This window comes from Lagenorhynchus albirostris, chromosome X (genome assembly GCF_949774975.1).
Source record: "Lagenorhynchus albirostris chromosome X, mLagAlb1.1, whole genome shotgun sequence".
Lineage (NCBI taxonomy): Eukaryota > Metazoa > Chordata > Mammalia > Artiodactyla > Delphinidae > Lagenorhynchus > Lagenorhynchus albirostris.
Window position 1 is genome coordinate 28,965,589 of NC_083116.1, and position 16,305 is coordinate 28,981,893.

Consider the following 16,305-nt stretch of genomic DNA (forward strand, 5'->3'; position numbering starts at 1 on the left):
TTGGGGGCGGAGAAGATGGCTGGCGGACGTCTGCTGTTGGGGGGCGACTTCCTGTCGCCGCCGCCGCTGCCCCCCCTCCCGCCGCCGCCGCTGCCGCCCCTCCCGCCGCCCCCGCCCGAGCCAGTGCTGGAGCAGTGGCGCTATAGCCACGAAAGTGACTGGCAGTGGGCTCTGCGGCGCAGCTTCATCTGTCGGCACCTGCACAGCTATCCCGGGGCTGCCCTAGACCAGCTCCTCGCGCTCTCCGCTGCCTGGACCAACCACGTTTTCCTGGGCTGCAGGTGAGGAAGGTGTGAGGGTCGAGTTAGGGACCCGGGTTGGGGGGGAATCGGCGATGAGGGTTGGGATAGGGACGGGGGGGGCGGGTATGGATGAGGGCTTAGAGACTGGAGATTTGGAGGTGCTGGAGGACTCCAGAGGGCTCACTGTTGGCCTGGGGGGGTTGGCCGAGCTAGGTGGCAGGGGATGACATAACAGCTAGAAGGGTGCGGGGATCGCGGGAGCGGCCCCTCCAGGACCAGGGATGGAGATAAAGAAGCGCCTGGGAGAGGATTATTGAGAGGTGGTCATTGTGATGGTGTTTTTGGACGGCGTGGGAAATGACGAATAGCAGAACCTCGGACCTGCGTAGGACCTTCCAGGGATGCGGTATCCGCAAAGAATATTCAACAGTCGGGGCTTTGAGGGTCTGTGGGGGGAGGGGAGGGGGACTCTTTGGTTCTAATTCTAGTCTCCTCCTGACTGGCCTCCCTTTGCATCCCCGTTAAATTAAACAACACCAGCCCCTCAGCTGGGTTGTACTGTCTTCTCCTGGGGAGGCGGTTTGTATGAGGTCTCTCAGCCGCAGGGCCCGCCTTCCTGTAGATTTGCGCATACTGTGTATGGATGCAAACAAAGAAATGGATATATCTGCTGTAAAAAAGGATTGCCCTCATTTCCCCTTCATTGTGATCAGAAGGATTAACATTTGGCCTCTGGGTGAGGTTTTAGGTATGAGTCCCCTACCCGCCTTTCCTAGAACCTGGTCTGTGTTCTGAACAGGCCTCTTTGAAAGCTCTTTGCATTCAATGGAGACTGCGGTATGGTTCCAACGCATTTTTTTTTTCTCAACAGACTACTTGGACCACTGTCATACAGAACCCTCAAACAGGCCCTATACTTGACTAATCATTCCCTTGATAGACTAAGAGGCTTCTTTTTTTGACACTCTTGCCTCACGGTGAATTTTTTATTAGGAAGGATGAGAAATTCTGGAAAATGATCAGATCAATTTCAGCCAGTTCAGTTCCAGGAATGACTGTAACAGATATAGATAAATAGGATTGTCTACTGTTAGTGCTTAATTGTTGAACATAGCATCCAACGTGATACTTTGTTTTGCTTTCATAACACAAATGTGTTTTTTTCTACTCTAGGTTAGTGTAATTTCTGCCTCCAGAGATAATGATTATTTCACTGGAGGAACTGGTTACAACTGGGGAAGCCTCAGTAATTAATCAAGTCAGATAGATCTAATTGACCTTCACTTAACAATATTATTCTGGCAGTAGAAAAGGTACCTTTATCCTGTAATCATAGATCTCCTTAATATCACAGAAGGCCATGGGGAATCTGAATCCTTAAAAAAAAAAGTTATAGGTGAGGAGAATAACCATCCTTTGTGTTAATGATAAATCTTACCTTCCCACAAGAATGTGAGCTCCTTTGGGGAAAGGGTTTTTGCTTTCTTGTTCACACCTTTATCCTCAGTGCCTAGAAGAGTGCCTTCTTCATAATAGCTGCTCAGTAAATATGTGTGGCATGAACAGATGAATACAGCTTTGTAATGTACAAAATACTTAAAACATTTATGTATCTCATTTAATACAACAACCTTAGAAATTGAGTGGTGTCTCGTTTTTACAGCTAAATCAACGGAAGCCAAGAAGTTAAGTGACTTTTCCAAGGTCCCATAGTTGGGGCTGGGACCCAAGTCTTCCGATGTTCTTTGCACTGAGACACAGCTGCTATAGGGAAGGATGGACCAGGAGTGAAAGCAAGTAATGGACATAAGTCATTATTATCTCTCAGGATTTCATCCCAAGAACAACAGCAGCCTTGAGCATAACTAGGGCATTAAAAACATAAACCGGGCCAGTGATAGTGTTAAAAGCTCAGGCATCCAGAGCATTTGTGTGTATGCACTCACCCAGGCACATTTGTGTATAGTATATATCAACACATGTATTGTCATCATGTTGCATTGTAGTTAAGTCAATTCAATCAATACAAGAATTGCTATAACATTATCCAGTAGCTTAACTGAAGAGTAATGTTTGCATTGTACCTGATAACTTAGATATAGGAGAAATGGAAGAGGCAATAAAGAATCTTGGAAGCTAGGGACCAAGTGCAGTCTTCCACTTTAGGCAGGCTTTATATTAGCTGTCATCTTCAGGTGGGTAAAATCTGTATTCCAGTACTTGTTAATGTCGATGTTGGCAGAGCTCTTGTTTTCTGGTCTATTCTTCTGTGATGGAAGACTCTTCTTTTCTCCCAAGGGGACTGTGGAGTACATGGTGACACAGCCCATTCTACTCTAAAATTGTTAATTTGTTGTTCGAGGCTCATCCCTTGACTTACAGAACAGATTATAAACAGTAGCAAGAAGGGAACTCTTTGCCTTTTGTTTCCCACTCGCAGGACTTTCTGTGTTCTGAGTTAGCTGGGGCTGAAAGAACTCCTAGGTTAAGGACATCTTTGAAAACTCTTTGATCATAAGACCAAGCCAGGAGGAGGAGCTCAAATGTGCAGGGAAGCAAACCACGTTTCATTCTTTTTGGTTATAGTGGTGATTGTCAGAGAACAAGTTTGAATATCTTTTTGACTATCTGTAACATGTTTCTCAGACTTAAGCAAGCATCAGAATCACCTGTTAGGCTTGTTAAAACACATTGCTGGGCTCCACTCCCAGAGTTTCTGATTCAGTAGATGTGAGGTGGGACCCCAGAATTTGCATTTCTAACTAATTCCCAGATAATACTGTTTGATCAGAAAATGCTCATCCAGGGACTACACTATAAGAACCGTTGCCTTATAGGATAAAATAAAGCAATGTTTTCCAGTCTGCTTTTTTGATCATTTTTTCCCTCATAGTCTAGGCAATGAGGGAGCCCAAATAGCTGAAATTATTTCTCTTCACTTTTTCTTGTCTGCTTCATAAAAGTAAACAACCTGTCAAGATTGTTTTCTGTAGGCAATTTCTAAGATTGTCTTGTGGTTAATGAAAAGTTAGTGCAGTCTTCTAATCAACTACATCTACAGCACTGACATAATTGTTCATATGAATGCCTAGGGACCTCTGCAGTTTTTACTTAAAATTGTCAATAGTGTATGTATATTTAATAAAGCAGAATGTTTGGTTAACTGGAGCATTCAGTTTTCCAATCATTCTTCATCAGTAGTATTAGAAACAGAATCCTGGCCTAATTACCTTTGATGAGATATTAATTAATAGAGAAAATATACCCTAAAATGAAATCAGCTTTGCCACCTTGATTATTTGTCTCTTCCTTGTTGATTGAGATTGGTGTTTGGAAGGTAGATGCTAGCTGGGCTCATGTTGTGAAACTAACCTCGCACATAGTAGGTAGAGTGCATCAGTCACCAGCTAATGAAGTATGAGTGGGAGCTTTCAAAAGATGTATCAATAATCTTGGTTTTATGTTATTCACTGACTATGTTAGGAGTCTTAAGAATAGTTTTGCATAAATAATTTTATACTTGGAAATCCTAATCTTTGCTTAGTTTTCAAACCTCAACTTTTTAATTTGGACCTAGTAGAGCAGTTTAATAAATTAAAAAAATTGAAAGCATCTATTACTGAATATTCATTAAATTTCAGGTGCCATTGTATATCATAAGTATACACCTATATGCACGTGTCTTTTTTCAAGAATGTAAGATTCATGAAGTCAGATGTCTTTGTCCATTAGACATCATCTTTTTGTATGCTAGGTATGGTGGGACAGTTGTGATTTCCTAAAGCTTGGAACATAATAAGCTATCTTTGGAAACCTTAAAGACTTGCTGGGGCTTTTTGGTTTTCTTTTTTAAGCATTTACAACCAAATGGGTGAATTAACAGACTTAACTACATAATATGCATGCATCTTAAAATTACTCTATTAGACTTGCCTTACTGACACTTTACATCATGGTCCCACCGTAAGATAGAATACTATATAGCCATTAAAACTCATGTGGTAATGACATGGAGAGAAAGTTTATGACATAGTAAATTAAGAAAAACAACACCCGCCCCCAGCAGATTACAAATCAACATAGATGATCTGATAGTGTTTTTTTTGGGGGTGGTGGGGGGACGTGGTATGGGAAGCATAGAAAAAGGAATAAAAAGTAAACCCCAAAATGTTAGTGACGTTATCAGTGGTTGGGTTTGTAGGTGCTTTTCTTGGTGGATTCTCTAAAATTTCTGGAGTGAAGGTGTTCCTTTTAAATCCACTACAACAACAACAAAAAATACACTACGGAAAACTGAGTAATGAAAGCTTTACTGCCTTGGCTTATTTCAAATTTGTGGAACCACTTCTTTATCCCCGGGTAGCTACTCTCTGGAGACAGAAATCCTAGTGGTCTTCATAGTAAAGATTAATGCAAAGATTAATATTTGCATTGTTCTTTGAATAGTCAAGTGTTAGGCACTATACGGTCTGTTCCATTATTTTTTCAGCTGGTTGGGCTTCTTCAGTATTATGACTTCCTAATAAAGGGCTGAGAAGACGACTGTGTTGGCAACTAACACAGAGGTTTATTTTTATAGCCTATGGGTGATGTTGAATTTTGTGGCAGATGTAATGAATAGAGAACAGTAAGTAGGTATAATCATTACTAACGCTGGAAGAAACCTGAGAGAAAAAGTGAATGAATGAAAAAAAAAAGTGAATGAATGGAGTAGGCCCCAAATATATCATTCATGAACACTGTATGGCATACATGCCATTTACAGTTGTATACCGTATTTGGAATCAGACTATAATTTAAGGTCTGGCGAATTTTGACTGGAATTCAAGGTGAGTGGGTTGGTTGTAGTACCAATTTTGGTAGCAAGAGTGGCAATACCAGTTTAAGATTTGTAGACTTCATCTCACTTTCACAGTCTTTTGTTTTCATCACCTTGGAAATTGGACTCCCAAATCTTAATGAAAGTGATATATACAATGTATGACGTTTTAGGTGATGTCTTTTGATATTTAGATAAGAGTAAATAAAAATAAAATTGCTCTTGGTGTTTAAACACTGGTGCTAGCAGCAGCAGTTATCAGTGGGAAGTGCGGGTTACAACTGGGCTGGCTTCCAGGTAATCTGTCAGTGAAGGCCACCATGTCACTTCTCTGCTTTGCAAGGAAAGACATCTGAAGGGTGTGGAACCTATTGTGTTGAAAATGGAAAATATTATCCTCCTTCAAGTTCAGAACCTACTCATGTAGAGGTGTGCTAGTCACTCATTTTCAGAACTTGCTTGGGGAATTCCCTGGCAGTCCAGTGGTCCCTGGTAGGCTGGGTAAGGCTCTGAAGGTAGGAAGGGTGAGTAGATCCCCATGATAACCAAAACTTCCCATGAGCCCATAGTTTTGTTTCTCTGCAGGAAATTGATATTCTGTCAAGCTCCAATCTACTTCATAAAGGAGTCCTTTTAAAAATTGTATGTTTTAAAGCTTTATTATGGAAAAATCAAACACACAAAAATAGTTTAGTGGACACCCATGTGCCCATTACTCAACTTCAGCAATTATCAAGTCTGTCATGCTACCCTTCTCATTTCATCTTGCCCCCAGTTTTTTTGTGGGAGACAGTCTAGAGTATATTAAAGAAAATCTTGACGTCATTTCTCCTGCAAATACTTTAGTATATATCTGTACCAGGTAATTTTTCATAATACCATTATTCATACTCAACAAAGTTAACAATAATTTCTTAAAATCATCCAATGCCTAGTCCATGTTTAGTTTTCTGCATTTGTCTCAGGATACCTTTTTACAGTTGGTTTGATTCACAATCCAAACAAGGTCCACGCATATCTGGTTGATCTGTCTCCTTTAACCTATAACCATTCCCTCTCCTTTTATTTCATGCTGTTTATTTGATGAAGAAATGGGCTGTCACATAGTGTTTCCTTCATTATGGATTTGGCTGGCTATTTTTTTTAATATTTATTTATTTTGGCTGCACCAGCTCTTAGTTGCGGCATGCGGGATCTTCATTGCGGCATGTGGGATCTTTAGTTGTGGCATGCGGGCTCTAGTTCCCCGACTAGGGCCCCCTGCATTGGGAGCATGGAGTCTTACCCACTGGACCACCAGGGAAGTCCCTGGCTGGCTGTATGCTTGTGATGGTGTTTAACATGTTTCTAGGAGTTAGGGGCTTGATGAGGTTTGAGTTCAGTTATTTGGTGGGCAAGAACACTTTTTAGATCTTTGTCCTGTCATATCACATCAGGGACACAGGTCTGGTTGTCCAATTTTTAGTGATATTAAGATTATAAAGTTCTTCACCAGCTTTTTTTAATTGAAATTTTTATTGAAATAATTATAGATTCACGTGTAATTGTAGGGAAATAACACAAAGCAGTGCCCTGTACTCTTTACCCAGTTCCCCCCAGTGACAACATTTTACTAAGTTATTGTATCATATCATAACCAGGATAATGACCTTGTTACAATCCACTGATTCTACACAGATTCCCCCAGTTTTACTAGTACTGGGGTGTGTGTGTGTGTGTGTGTGTGTGTGTGTGTGTGTGTGTGTGTTGTGTGTTTAATTCAATACAGTTTGTCACATGTAGGTTTGCATATCCACTACCACAGTCAAGATATTGAACTGTTTCAGTACCACAAGGATCCCTCATGTTGCGCTTTTATAACCACATCCATCTCCCTCCCACTCATACACAATATTGTGTGTATCAATAGTTTTTTCCTTTTTATTGCTGAGTAGTGTTCCGTGGTATGTGGTACCAGAGTTTAACCACCTGTTGAAAGACATCTGGGCTGATTGCAGTTTTGGGTTGTTACAAATAAAGCTGTTTTGAACATTTGTGTACAGTTTTTTGTGTAAACATAAGCTTTTATTTCTCTGAGATAAATGCCCAAAAGTACGGTTGCAAGATTGTGAGGTAATTGCATGTTTAATTTTATAAGAAACTTCCAAGTTGTTTTCCAGAGTGTCCATACCATTTTACATTCCCACTAGCAGTGTACGGGTGATCCAGTTTTTCTGCATCCTTGTCAGCATTTAGTATTGTCACTATTTTTCACTTTAGCCACTCGGATAGGTATGGAGTGATATCTCATTGTGGTTTTAAATTGCATTTCTTTGGTGGCTAATGATGTTGAACATCTTTTTGTGTGCTTATTTGCAATCTGTATATCCTCTTTGGTGAAATGTTCTGTTTATATCTTTTGTTCATTTATATGTATGTGTACACATATATATGTGTATATACACATATATGCCCATTATATATATGTATATATCTTACTGTTGCATTTTGAGAGGTCTTTATACTAGATACTAATCTTTTGTCAAGTGTGTGGTTTGCAAATGTTTTCTTGCAGTCTGTAGCTTGTCTTTTCATCCTCTTCATGGGGTCTTTTGAGAACAAAAGTTTTTAATTTTGGTGAGGTCCATTTTATTAACTTTTTCTTTTTTTTTTTTTCGCGATACGTGGGCCTCTCACTGCTGTGGCCTCTCCCGTTGCGGAGCAGAGGCTCCGGACGCGCAGGCTTAGCGGCCATGGCTCACGGGCCCAGCCGCTCCGCGGCATGTGGGATCTTCCCAGACCGGGGCACGAACCCGTGTCCCCTGCATTGGCAGGCAGACTCTCAACTACTGCGCCACCAGGGAAGCCCTATTAACTTTTTCTTTAATGGATCATGCTTTTGGTGTCAAATGTAAGAACTCTTTGCCTAGCCCTAGATCTTGAAGATTTTGTCCTGTGTTTTTTGTAAAAGCTTTTTAGTTTCACATTTTACATTTCAGTCTGTGATGCGTTTCGAGTTAATTTTTGTGTAAGGTGTGAGGTTTAGGTTGAGGTTGTTTGTTTGGCTTAAGGATACCCACTTGGTCCAGCACCATTTGATGAAAAGGCTGTCCTTCCACCATTGGATTGCTTTTGCAGCTTTGTCAACAGTTGAGCACATTCGTATGGGTCTGTTTCTAGGTTCTTCTCCATCAACTTTTCATCTGATAAGCTTAGCAGCCATTGATGATCACTTATTGTTGCATTATGGGTCGCAAAATGGTAGTAATCTATCATTCCTTCATTTATTAGCTGGAATGCTTCTGTAAAAGAGATTTTCCTCATCAACTCTCTAGATTCTCTGAGGTACAGTCTGTATAGGAAAATGCCAGATAAATGCTTGCTTTCATTACCTGTTTTTGGAATAATGTTTTGATTCCCTACAAAGGTGACCAATAATGAGTTTGTAAGTATTATTATGAACTAATGGATTTTTAAAATATTTGATGTGTTTCAGTCCACTGTGATTATTCTTACTGATACTCAAGTTGGCTCACTTCTGAGTCCATTTGACACAACCCCTGAGGTCTTCGACAGCTTCCTTGTTTCCAGGCACAAAAATATCTCCCAGGTTCACCTTGTACATTTCTTGCCCCAGACTTGGATCCGATCCAACCATTTCTCTCGGGACTCTTGATTCCTTTCGGTGGGAAGTGATAGAAACCACAATCTGGATGTTAACAACCCATCCCTTATTATTTATTTATTTATTTGGTTGCACCAGGTCTTAGTTTCAGCAGGCAGACTCCTTAGTTGCAGCACGTGGGCTCCTTAGTTTCGGACTCCTTAGTTGTGGCATGCACGTGGGATCTAGTTCCCTGAGTAGGGATCGAACCCAGGCCCCCTGCATTGGGAGCGCAGAGTCTTTATCCACTGCGCCACCAGGGAAGTCCCACAACCCATCTCTTATTAACACTCTTAGTACTTCTGTAAATATATTAATGTAATTGTTTACACATAATATACATATATGATAGAGAAAAATTATGAGTTTATATGGATACTTTTAGTTCAAATTAAAGATAAGGTCTTCACCTAAATTTCTTGATTTTTATGTTTGTATGTCTCCTAATGATAGTAACATAGTTACTCATTTGATACATAACTATTTTATGGCAGATTCTTCAGTTTTATAGCCAAGACACTCTGTTGGTAAAGTCCTGTGGGAGCAATTAGAAGACGGGTCATCTAGAAACTTTTTCAAAAACTGCATTCTTATCTGTTTTAACTGTAGATTATATTAATTTAAATAGGTACAGCCCACGCTTGATGGAAAAAATTCTCCAAATGGCTGAAGGTATTGATATTGGGGAGATGCCTTCATATGATCTGATGCTGTCCAAACCTTCCAAAGGTCAAAAACGTCACCTCTCAACATGTGATGGTGAGTATACTTATTTCTGGAAGGTGGGATTTGAAGAAACAGTGTGGCTTTTTTTAATGATATGAGTGTGGTATATGATTTTAAATAACATTGGTAACTTTGGATCTTACATAAATGTAAAATTTTAACTTTCAGTTTATACATTTTTTTTAGGATGCTAAATAGAACTGAAAACTAAGAATACTGAACTCACCCTATAATGCTGTCCTTGAAGTCCGTGCCATGGAACCTCCCTTTAAATAGAACAACCTTATACTCTAGATCATTTGAGCATCTAAGTAACTAAATCCTCTTGGATGGGTCCAGCGTGGACCAATTTTCTACTAAACAGTGTTATAGGGAGAAAGCTCTAGTGTCTGGTATAGCCTCAACAGAGTTCTTCCATAGCTTTAAATTTGATATCCTCCATAAATCATTAGTTTCCAGCTGTTCTAGAAATAAAATATAGCAAACACCTTTTTGTGCAGAATAGGTCAGAACTAAGATTTTGAAGTTGAAAACATTTGGGATCTTTTGACAATTTTTTTTATTTGATTTTTCAGTCACAACCATGTAAAGCACCATCACAGAGTCAGTCACTTCTGGTGCAAAAGAGAGGCTTTGTAAATGCCTCTGCTCATCATCTCTGTTGCATTAGAGCCATCTGTTCCGTTTGCAATCCTTAAGAAGGGAGCTTTTCAGCACAGGTGGTATGAGATCGTAGTGGAACAACCTCTCACTCGGTACACTTCACCTGTGCTTTAACGCATTAGATGTAGAAGCATCTAGCAGTCATGCATGGTGGTGACCTGCATACTCGAGTCAATGGCATATTTTCTATCAGGTCTCTTCCCTTACACATGGAAAGACAGGGAGCATCCCTCCTTATGCTGGAATCTTACATTGACATTTGAGTACCTTCACCTAAATGACCTGAAGTTTTTGTGATGGGAAGTATCTTGTACCAACAATATAGTTTGCGAAAATAATATGGTTGGTACTATTTTCCTGCTTGGTTCTTTTGAAATATTCCTTTTTTAATGAATTGTAAATTTCACTCATTCTATAGGTCAAAATCCTCCTAAAAAGCAAGCCGGTTCCAAATTCCATGTGAGACCTCGTTTTGAGCCTGTGCATTTTGTAGCTAGTAGTTCAAAAGATGAAAGACAGGAAGATCCTTATGGCCCTCAAACAAAAGAGGTAAATGAACAAACACATTTTGCCAGCATGCCAAGAGACATCTACCAAGATTATACTCAAGACTCTTTCAGTATACAAGATGGAAATTCTCAGTACTGTGATTCATCAGGATTTATTTTCACAAAAGACCAGCCTGTAACAGCCAACATGTATATTGACAGTGGGAACCCTGCCCCCAGCAGCACATCACAGCAGGCAAACTGCCAGTCAGCTCCTGAGCCTTCACCATCACAGACGTTTCCTGAGTCAGTGGTAGCCGAGAAGCAGTATTTCATTGAAAAATTAACAGCAACTATCTGGAAGAACCTTTCTAATCCAGAGATGACCTCTGGATCTGATAAAATTAATTACACATATATGTTAACTCGTTGTATTCAGGCATGTAAGACAAATCCTGAATATATATACGCTCCTTTAAAAGAAATCCCTCCTGCTGACATCCCCAAAAATAAAAAACTTCTAACAGATGGTTATGCTTGTGAAGTTAGATGCCAAAATATCTACTTAACTACAGGTTATGCTGGCAGCAAGAATGGTTCCAGGGATCGAGCTACTGAGCTAGCTGTAAAACTCTTGCAGAAACGTATTGAAGTTAGGGTTGTCCGACGGAAATTCAAGCACACGATTGGAGAGGACCTTGTGGTGTGTCAGATTGGCATGCCTTCATATGAATTCCCTCCAGCTCTGAAACCACCAGAAGAGCTGGTGGTGCTGGCTAAAGATGCTTCCGGGCAGCCGATTTTTAATGCTTCTGCCAAACACTGGACCAATTTTATCCTTACAGAAAATGCAAATGATGCGATTGGTATCCTTAACAATTCTGCCTCATACAACAAAATGTCTGTTGAATACAAATATGAGATGATGCCAAATCGTACGTGGCGTTGTCGAGTGTTTTTGCAAGATCACTGCTTAGCTGAAGGTTATGGAACCAAAAAAACAAGTAAACATGCAGCTGCTGATGAGGCTTTGAAAATCCTTCAAAAAACACAACCCACTTACCCATCTGTCAAAAGTTCACAGTGCCAAACAGGCTCTTCACCCAGGGGATCTGGGAAGAAGAAAGATATAAAGGATCTCGTAGTTTATGAGAATTCTTCAAATCCTGTGTGCACGCTGAACGACACAGCTCAGTTTAATCGAATGACAGTTGAATATGTCTATGAAAGAATGACAGGACTCCGATGGAAATGCAAGGTGATTCTAGAGAGTGAAGTAATTGCAGAAGCAGTTGGAGTGAAGAAAACTGTCAAATATGAAGCTGCTGGGGAAGCTGTGAAAACCCTCAAAAAGACCCAGCCGACTGTCATTAACAACTTGAAGAAAGGAGCTATTGAAGATGTGATTTCAAGAAATGAAATTCAGGGTCGCTCAGCAGAGGAGGCTTACAAACAACAAATCAAAGAAGATAACATTGGAAATCAGCTGCTGAGAAAGATGGGTTGGACGGGTGGTGGCTTAGGTAAATCTGGTGAGGGCATTCGGGAGCCAATCTCTGTCAAAGAGCAGCATAAGCGGGAAGGGCTTGGTCTTGATGTAGAGAGGGTAAATAAAATTGCCAAGAGAGATATTGAACAGATCATCAGAAACTATGCCCGCTCGGAGAGCCACACGGATTTAACCTTCTCTACAGAGCTGACTAATGATGAGCGGAAGCAAATACATCAGATTGCCCAGAAGTATGGTCTTAAGAGTAAGTCTCATGGGGTGGGCCACGATAGGTACCTGGTGGTAGGTAGAAAAAGACGGAAGGAGGATTTACTAGACCAGCTCAAACAGGAAGGCCAAGTGGGGCATTACGAGCTTGTGATGCCTCAAGCAAATTGAGATCTTACTAATTTATTTTGTAAATGCCTAATGAGGCAGAGTTATGACTTAAAGAAATGCTACATGTTCTGGTTGCAGAGTATATTCATTCTTAAGATGTTTCACCTTGTTCATTTCATATAGTGCTTTATTAGATATTGGAACTTGAAGAATTCTGTCCACTTGTATTAGCTTAATCCAGCAGATAATATTGTGCAGTTACTGTTTGTGTCTTTGATATTGCTGTGTCCCTCAGATTTTAGTAGTTTGTACAAAGCAAGAACACATATCCAAATGGAATTTCACCCCGAGAAAGAAATTCCCATTTTAAAGGGCATAGCACAGCAATTTGCAACAATATGTAAAGTTGATATTGACTACAATAAAACTACAGTCTTAATTCCAGACTTCACTGAAAATGTCAGGTCATTTTGTATTATCTATTTTCATCTTTATGTGAAGCCAGTTATAGAATGTTTAATAGTAAATTGTGCTGTACGTGTAAATGTCCTTACCAACTAAATGATGTAAAACTTTCTTAAAGTAATTTTAGTGTTCATTTATTTATAACTTCTACCATGTGGTTTCCAGAATATTGGAAGTGATATACTGTATCTTGTGATATATGAGTGTTAACAAATTCTAGTCTTCACGCTGAGAGAGCACTACTTAAGAAAGCAATTGAAAAGTTCCCAAAACTTTGATTCAGTCTGAAGAAAGGAAGCTGGAACTGTCTGTTCTTGGTGCCTTGCAGAGAGACTCGCAGCAACTGTCCGCCATAGCTTTCACATCATTTGGGTGTATAGCACATCCAAGGTGGCCACAGCTGTGGTGGAGCTTTGCTAAAAGACTGAAGATACATTGGTGCTTTGATGAAAAGGTTAGCGGGCTGGTCCCTCTCTCAAAAAGCTTATTTAGCCCCCAAAGCCAACTTTGTAACATATTTAAAACTGCTATTTTCGCTTATTTCTGGAATGTAAAAAAAACTGTATAAAAAGGATTAGTGTATGCTTCCTGAATAAAAAGGAGCCAAAGTTGATCAAAATGGTGGTGTGCTTGTTTCTGGGAAGCAGCCTGGTAGCGACACTTTGGGTCTTTGGAGAAGGGAAGTGGCGTTTGCACAAAATATTTCAACACTTAGAGCACATGTGGATGAACATAATGACTTAGCAGATACGAACAGCCAGTCAGCCACCCATCACGTTTTCTCTGGGGACCAACCTGCTGGCTGCAACCAAATCTCAGGCTGTTTACTTTTACGTGATTTTGTTTTTGTATCTCAGATAAATCAAGTGTTAATATTCAGAGATAAATACTGATATTGATAAACACTTCCAATGACTTCATATTTAGAACAATTAGGTTGTTTACAGTGTCTTAAAACATTTAGCACCAAAGTTGACATGTAATTGGCCCACAATGAACAATTTCCTTTCCCCTCTTATTTATATTTTACATTAAGCAGCTGTCCATTGTAGTTAAATCAGTATTTTAAAAATATAAAGGGATTAACTTTTATGCCTGGACCTCTGTGACTTTTAGTCACCTACAGTGATTAACACAGTAAGTGATGTTTGCTTTCCACTAACTCTTTTGTCCTGCAGTATATGGCCTTTCCTAATGTTGGTAGGAAGGGAAATGAGGTGTGCATTTTATTTTGGCACTTAATGTTTTAACAGTGGCAAAGGGAACTAAGCTAAAATGTTTACAGATTTTATAGGATTTTTTTTTTTACCTACAAGTCTCATGCCAACTCTGAGAAGCTGTGGTTCAATTAGTGTTAGAAAAGCCAGGCTTCAACTCTCTTGGGTAAGAGTGGCTTTGGGGATTAAGGAGTGTGAAAACTCATTTCTCTACATTTCTTTTCTCTTCCCAAAATGATTTGGGGGCTGGAGGAGTAGGGTAGTGTTACACAAATCTGGTTTATCTATATAAGTTCAATAGAACAGAATATTAATATAGTTAAGCTCTGAAATAATGGGGCCAAGTGTGTATTTGGTTCTCGATTGGAGAGTCCAGATTTCCTAACTTCTTAGATCTGCTTTGGTATAGATGTGGAATTAGGGTGAAGTCATTTAACTCTTGCTTGAGAATAAAGAATGTTGAGAAATGGGTTTGGCAAAAATGAGCTGCTCACAACCCTGCTGTTCTGTTTTGTCCCCTTTTTGTTGGTTCTTGTATTTTCCCCTTCTTTGAGATGGCAGTCGTTTTAACCCAGTAACCTTGCTATAAAACCTGCGCAGGTACATGAGCAGTTTTAAGTTTTATTTGAATCACTTAAATATATTATACTGAGGAACTAACTCTGCTTTCAGTTATATTTATAGCTTTGAGGCTCACAGACCTATTGTTTAGATTTTTCCCCTCCCCTTTGATTAGAAAATGAATAGGGGCTTCCCTGGTGGCTCAGTGGTTAAGAATCCGCCTGCCAATGCAGGGGACACGGGTTCGAGCCCTGGTCCGGGAAGATCCCACATGCCTCGGGGCAACTGGGCCCGTGCATCACAACTACTGAGCCTGCGCTCTAGAGCCTGTGAGCCACAACTACTGAGCCTGCGCGTCTGGAGCCTGTGCTCCCCAACAAGAGAGGCCACGACAGTGAGAGGCCTGCGCACCGCAATGAAGAGTGACCCCCGCTTGCCGCAACTAGAGAAAGCCCTTGCACAGAAACGAAGACCCAACACAGCCATAAATAAATAAATTTAAAAAAAATCGACTTAAAAAAAAATAAAAAAATAAAAAAAAAGAGAAAATGAATAGAAATTTCCTGCATTCTGTTGGGATTCTTTTTAAAATAGTATAGGTACATTCACTGTGCTATGAGTAACTCCTGAAGCTGGAGATCGGTCCTAAAGAAAGGACTTTAATTACAGCTTTGGTTCTTCATCATACCCTCTTTGCCACACCAGCAGGTGCAGAATTGAAGGTTCAAGTTCAATTCTGCCATTTAAAAGGGGACCGCACAAATCTGGTTTATTGTTGTTATAAATTATTGTATGCAGGCAGCCTGTGGCATTTGTTTAAAAAAACTGTAAAGAAAAAAGCCAAATCAGCATTAAACTTTGAAATGAATGATTTGTGGTGCCTTTGACCATGGATATGATGCTTTGGGAGGTCAGCTTGTTGACGCCGTTGTAAGATTTTAAAAGGATTATCCCATGAAAGCAATTGGGAATAGTGTTTCTCAGGAGGTGTACACAAAAAAAATTAAACTTGCACATTCCCAATCTCACCTTAATTTTTTCAAGTATAAGTAACAGTGTCAATATTTAAGATACCCAGCCACAGGACTTCCCTGGAGGTCCAGTGGTTAAGACTCAGTGCTTTCACTGCCGTGGACCCGGGTTCAGTCCCTGGTCGGGGAACTAAGATCCCACAAGCTGCACAGTGTGGCAGAAAAACAAACAAACAAAAAAAACAGAACAAAAAAAAAGATATCCAGCCACAGTAGGATGAAGAAATTTATGTAAAACTAATCTGCCAAATAAAGACCAATTTAATGTCATTCTACTTTGAAGTAGAAATGGACTTAAGAGAAAGTAAGTGCATTTAAGGATGTTGCTTCTAGGTGAAACTAACCAGTTCATGTGTTCAGTGTAGGATGAGCTCCCTCATGTTGAGGCTCCTTTAAGTGCCATGTCTTAGAGGATGTATGGGTACATACACCATAAGGACTTAATTTCAATTAGCGCCCACCCCCCCTCCCCAAGAAGTGAGTTTCCACAGTCACTGTCCTTGTCTCTAAAATGAGATAGATTGCTCCTCAGAAGAAAGCAGAGTTTTGTTTAAACAAGGTAACATTGAGGATACCTGTACTCCCAAGCTTTACATGAGACTTAAAATACCATTTTATTATT

At 40.0% G+C, this 16,305-nt stretch overlaps 1 protein-coding gene across 1 annotated transcript; it reads left to right on the plus strand.

The window, feature by feature from the left end:
- NKRF (NFKB repressing factor) lies at positions 1-13,473 on the plus strand. The gene is made up of 3 exons (XM_060137860.1): positions 1-281; positions 9,333-9,463; positions 10,512-13,473. Exons 1-3 carry the CDS (start codon positions 16-18, stop codon positions 12,467-12,469), a joined length of 2,355 nt encoding a protein of 784 aa, XP_059993843.1. The 5' UTR covers positions 1-15; the 3' UTR covers positions 12,470-13,473.
- Positions 13,474-16,305: the final 2,832 nt, after the last annotated feature.

What these genes read in the sequence shown, in the direction of transcription:
- NKRF (XM_060137860.1), top strand. Translation starts at nt 16, where the DNA reads ATGGCTGGCGGACGTCTGCTGTTGGGGGGCGACTTCCTGTCGCCGCCG. An exon ending in CACGTTTTCCTGGGCTGCAG is followed by an intron (nt 282 to 9,332) that starts GTGAGGAAGGTG and finishes TAATTTAAATAG; the next exon opens with GTACAGCCCACGCTTGATGG. An exon ending in TCACCTCTCAACATGTGATG is followed by an intron (nt 9,464 to 10,511) that starts GTGAGTATACTT and finishes CTCATTCTATAG; the next exon opens with GTCAAAATCCTCCTAAAAAG.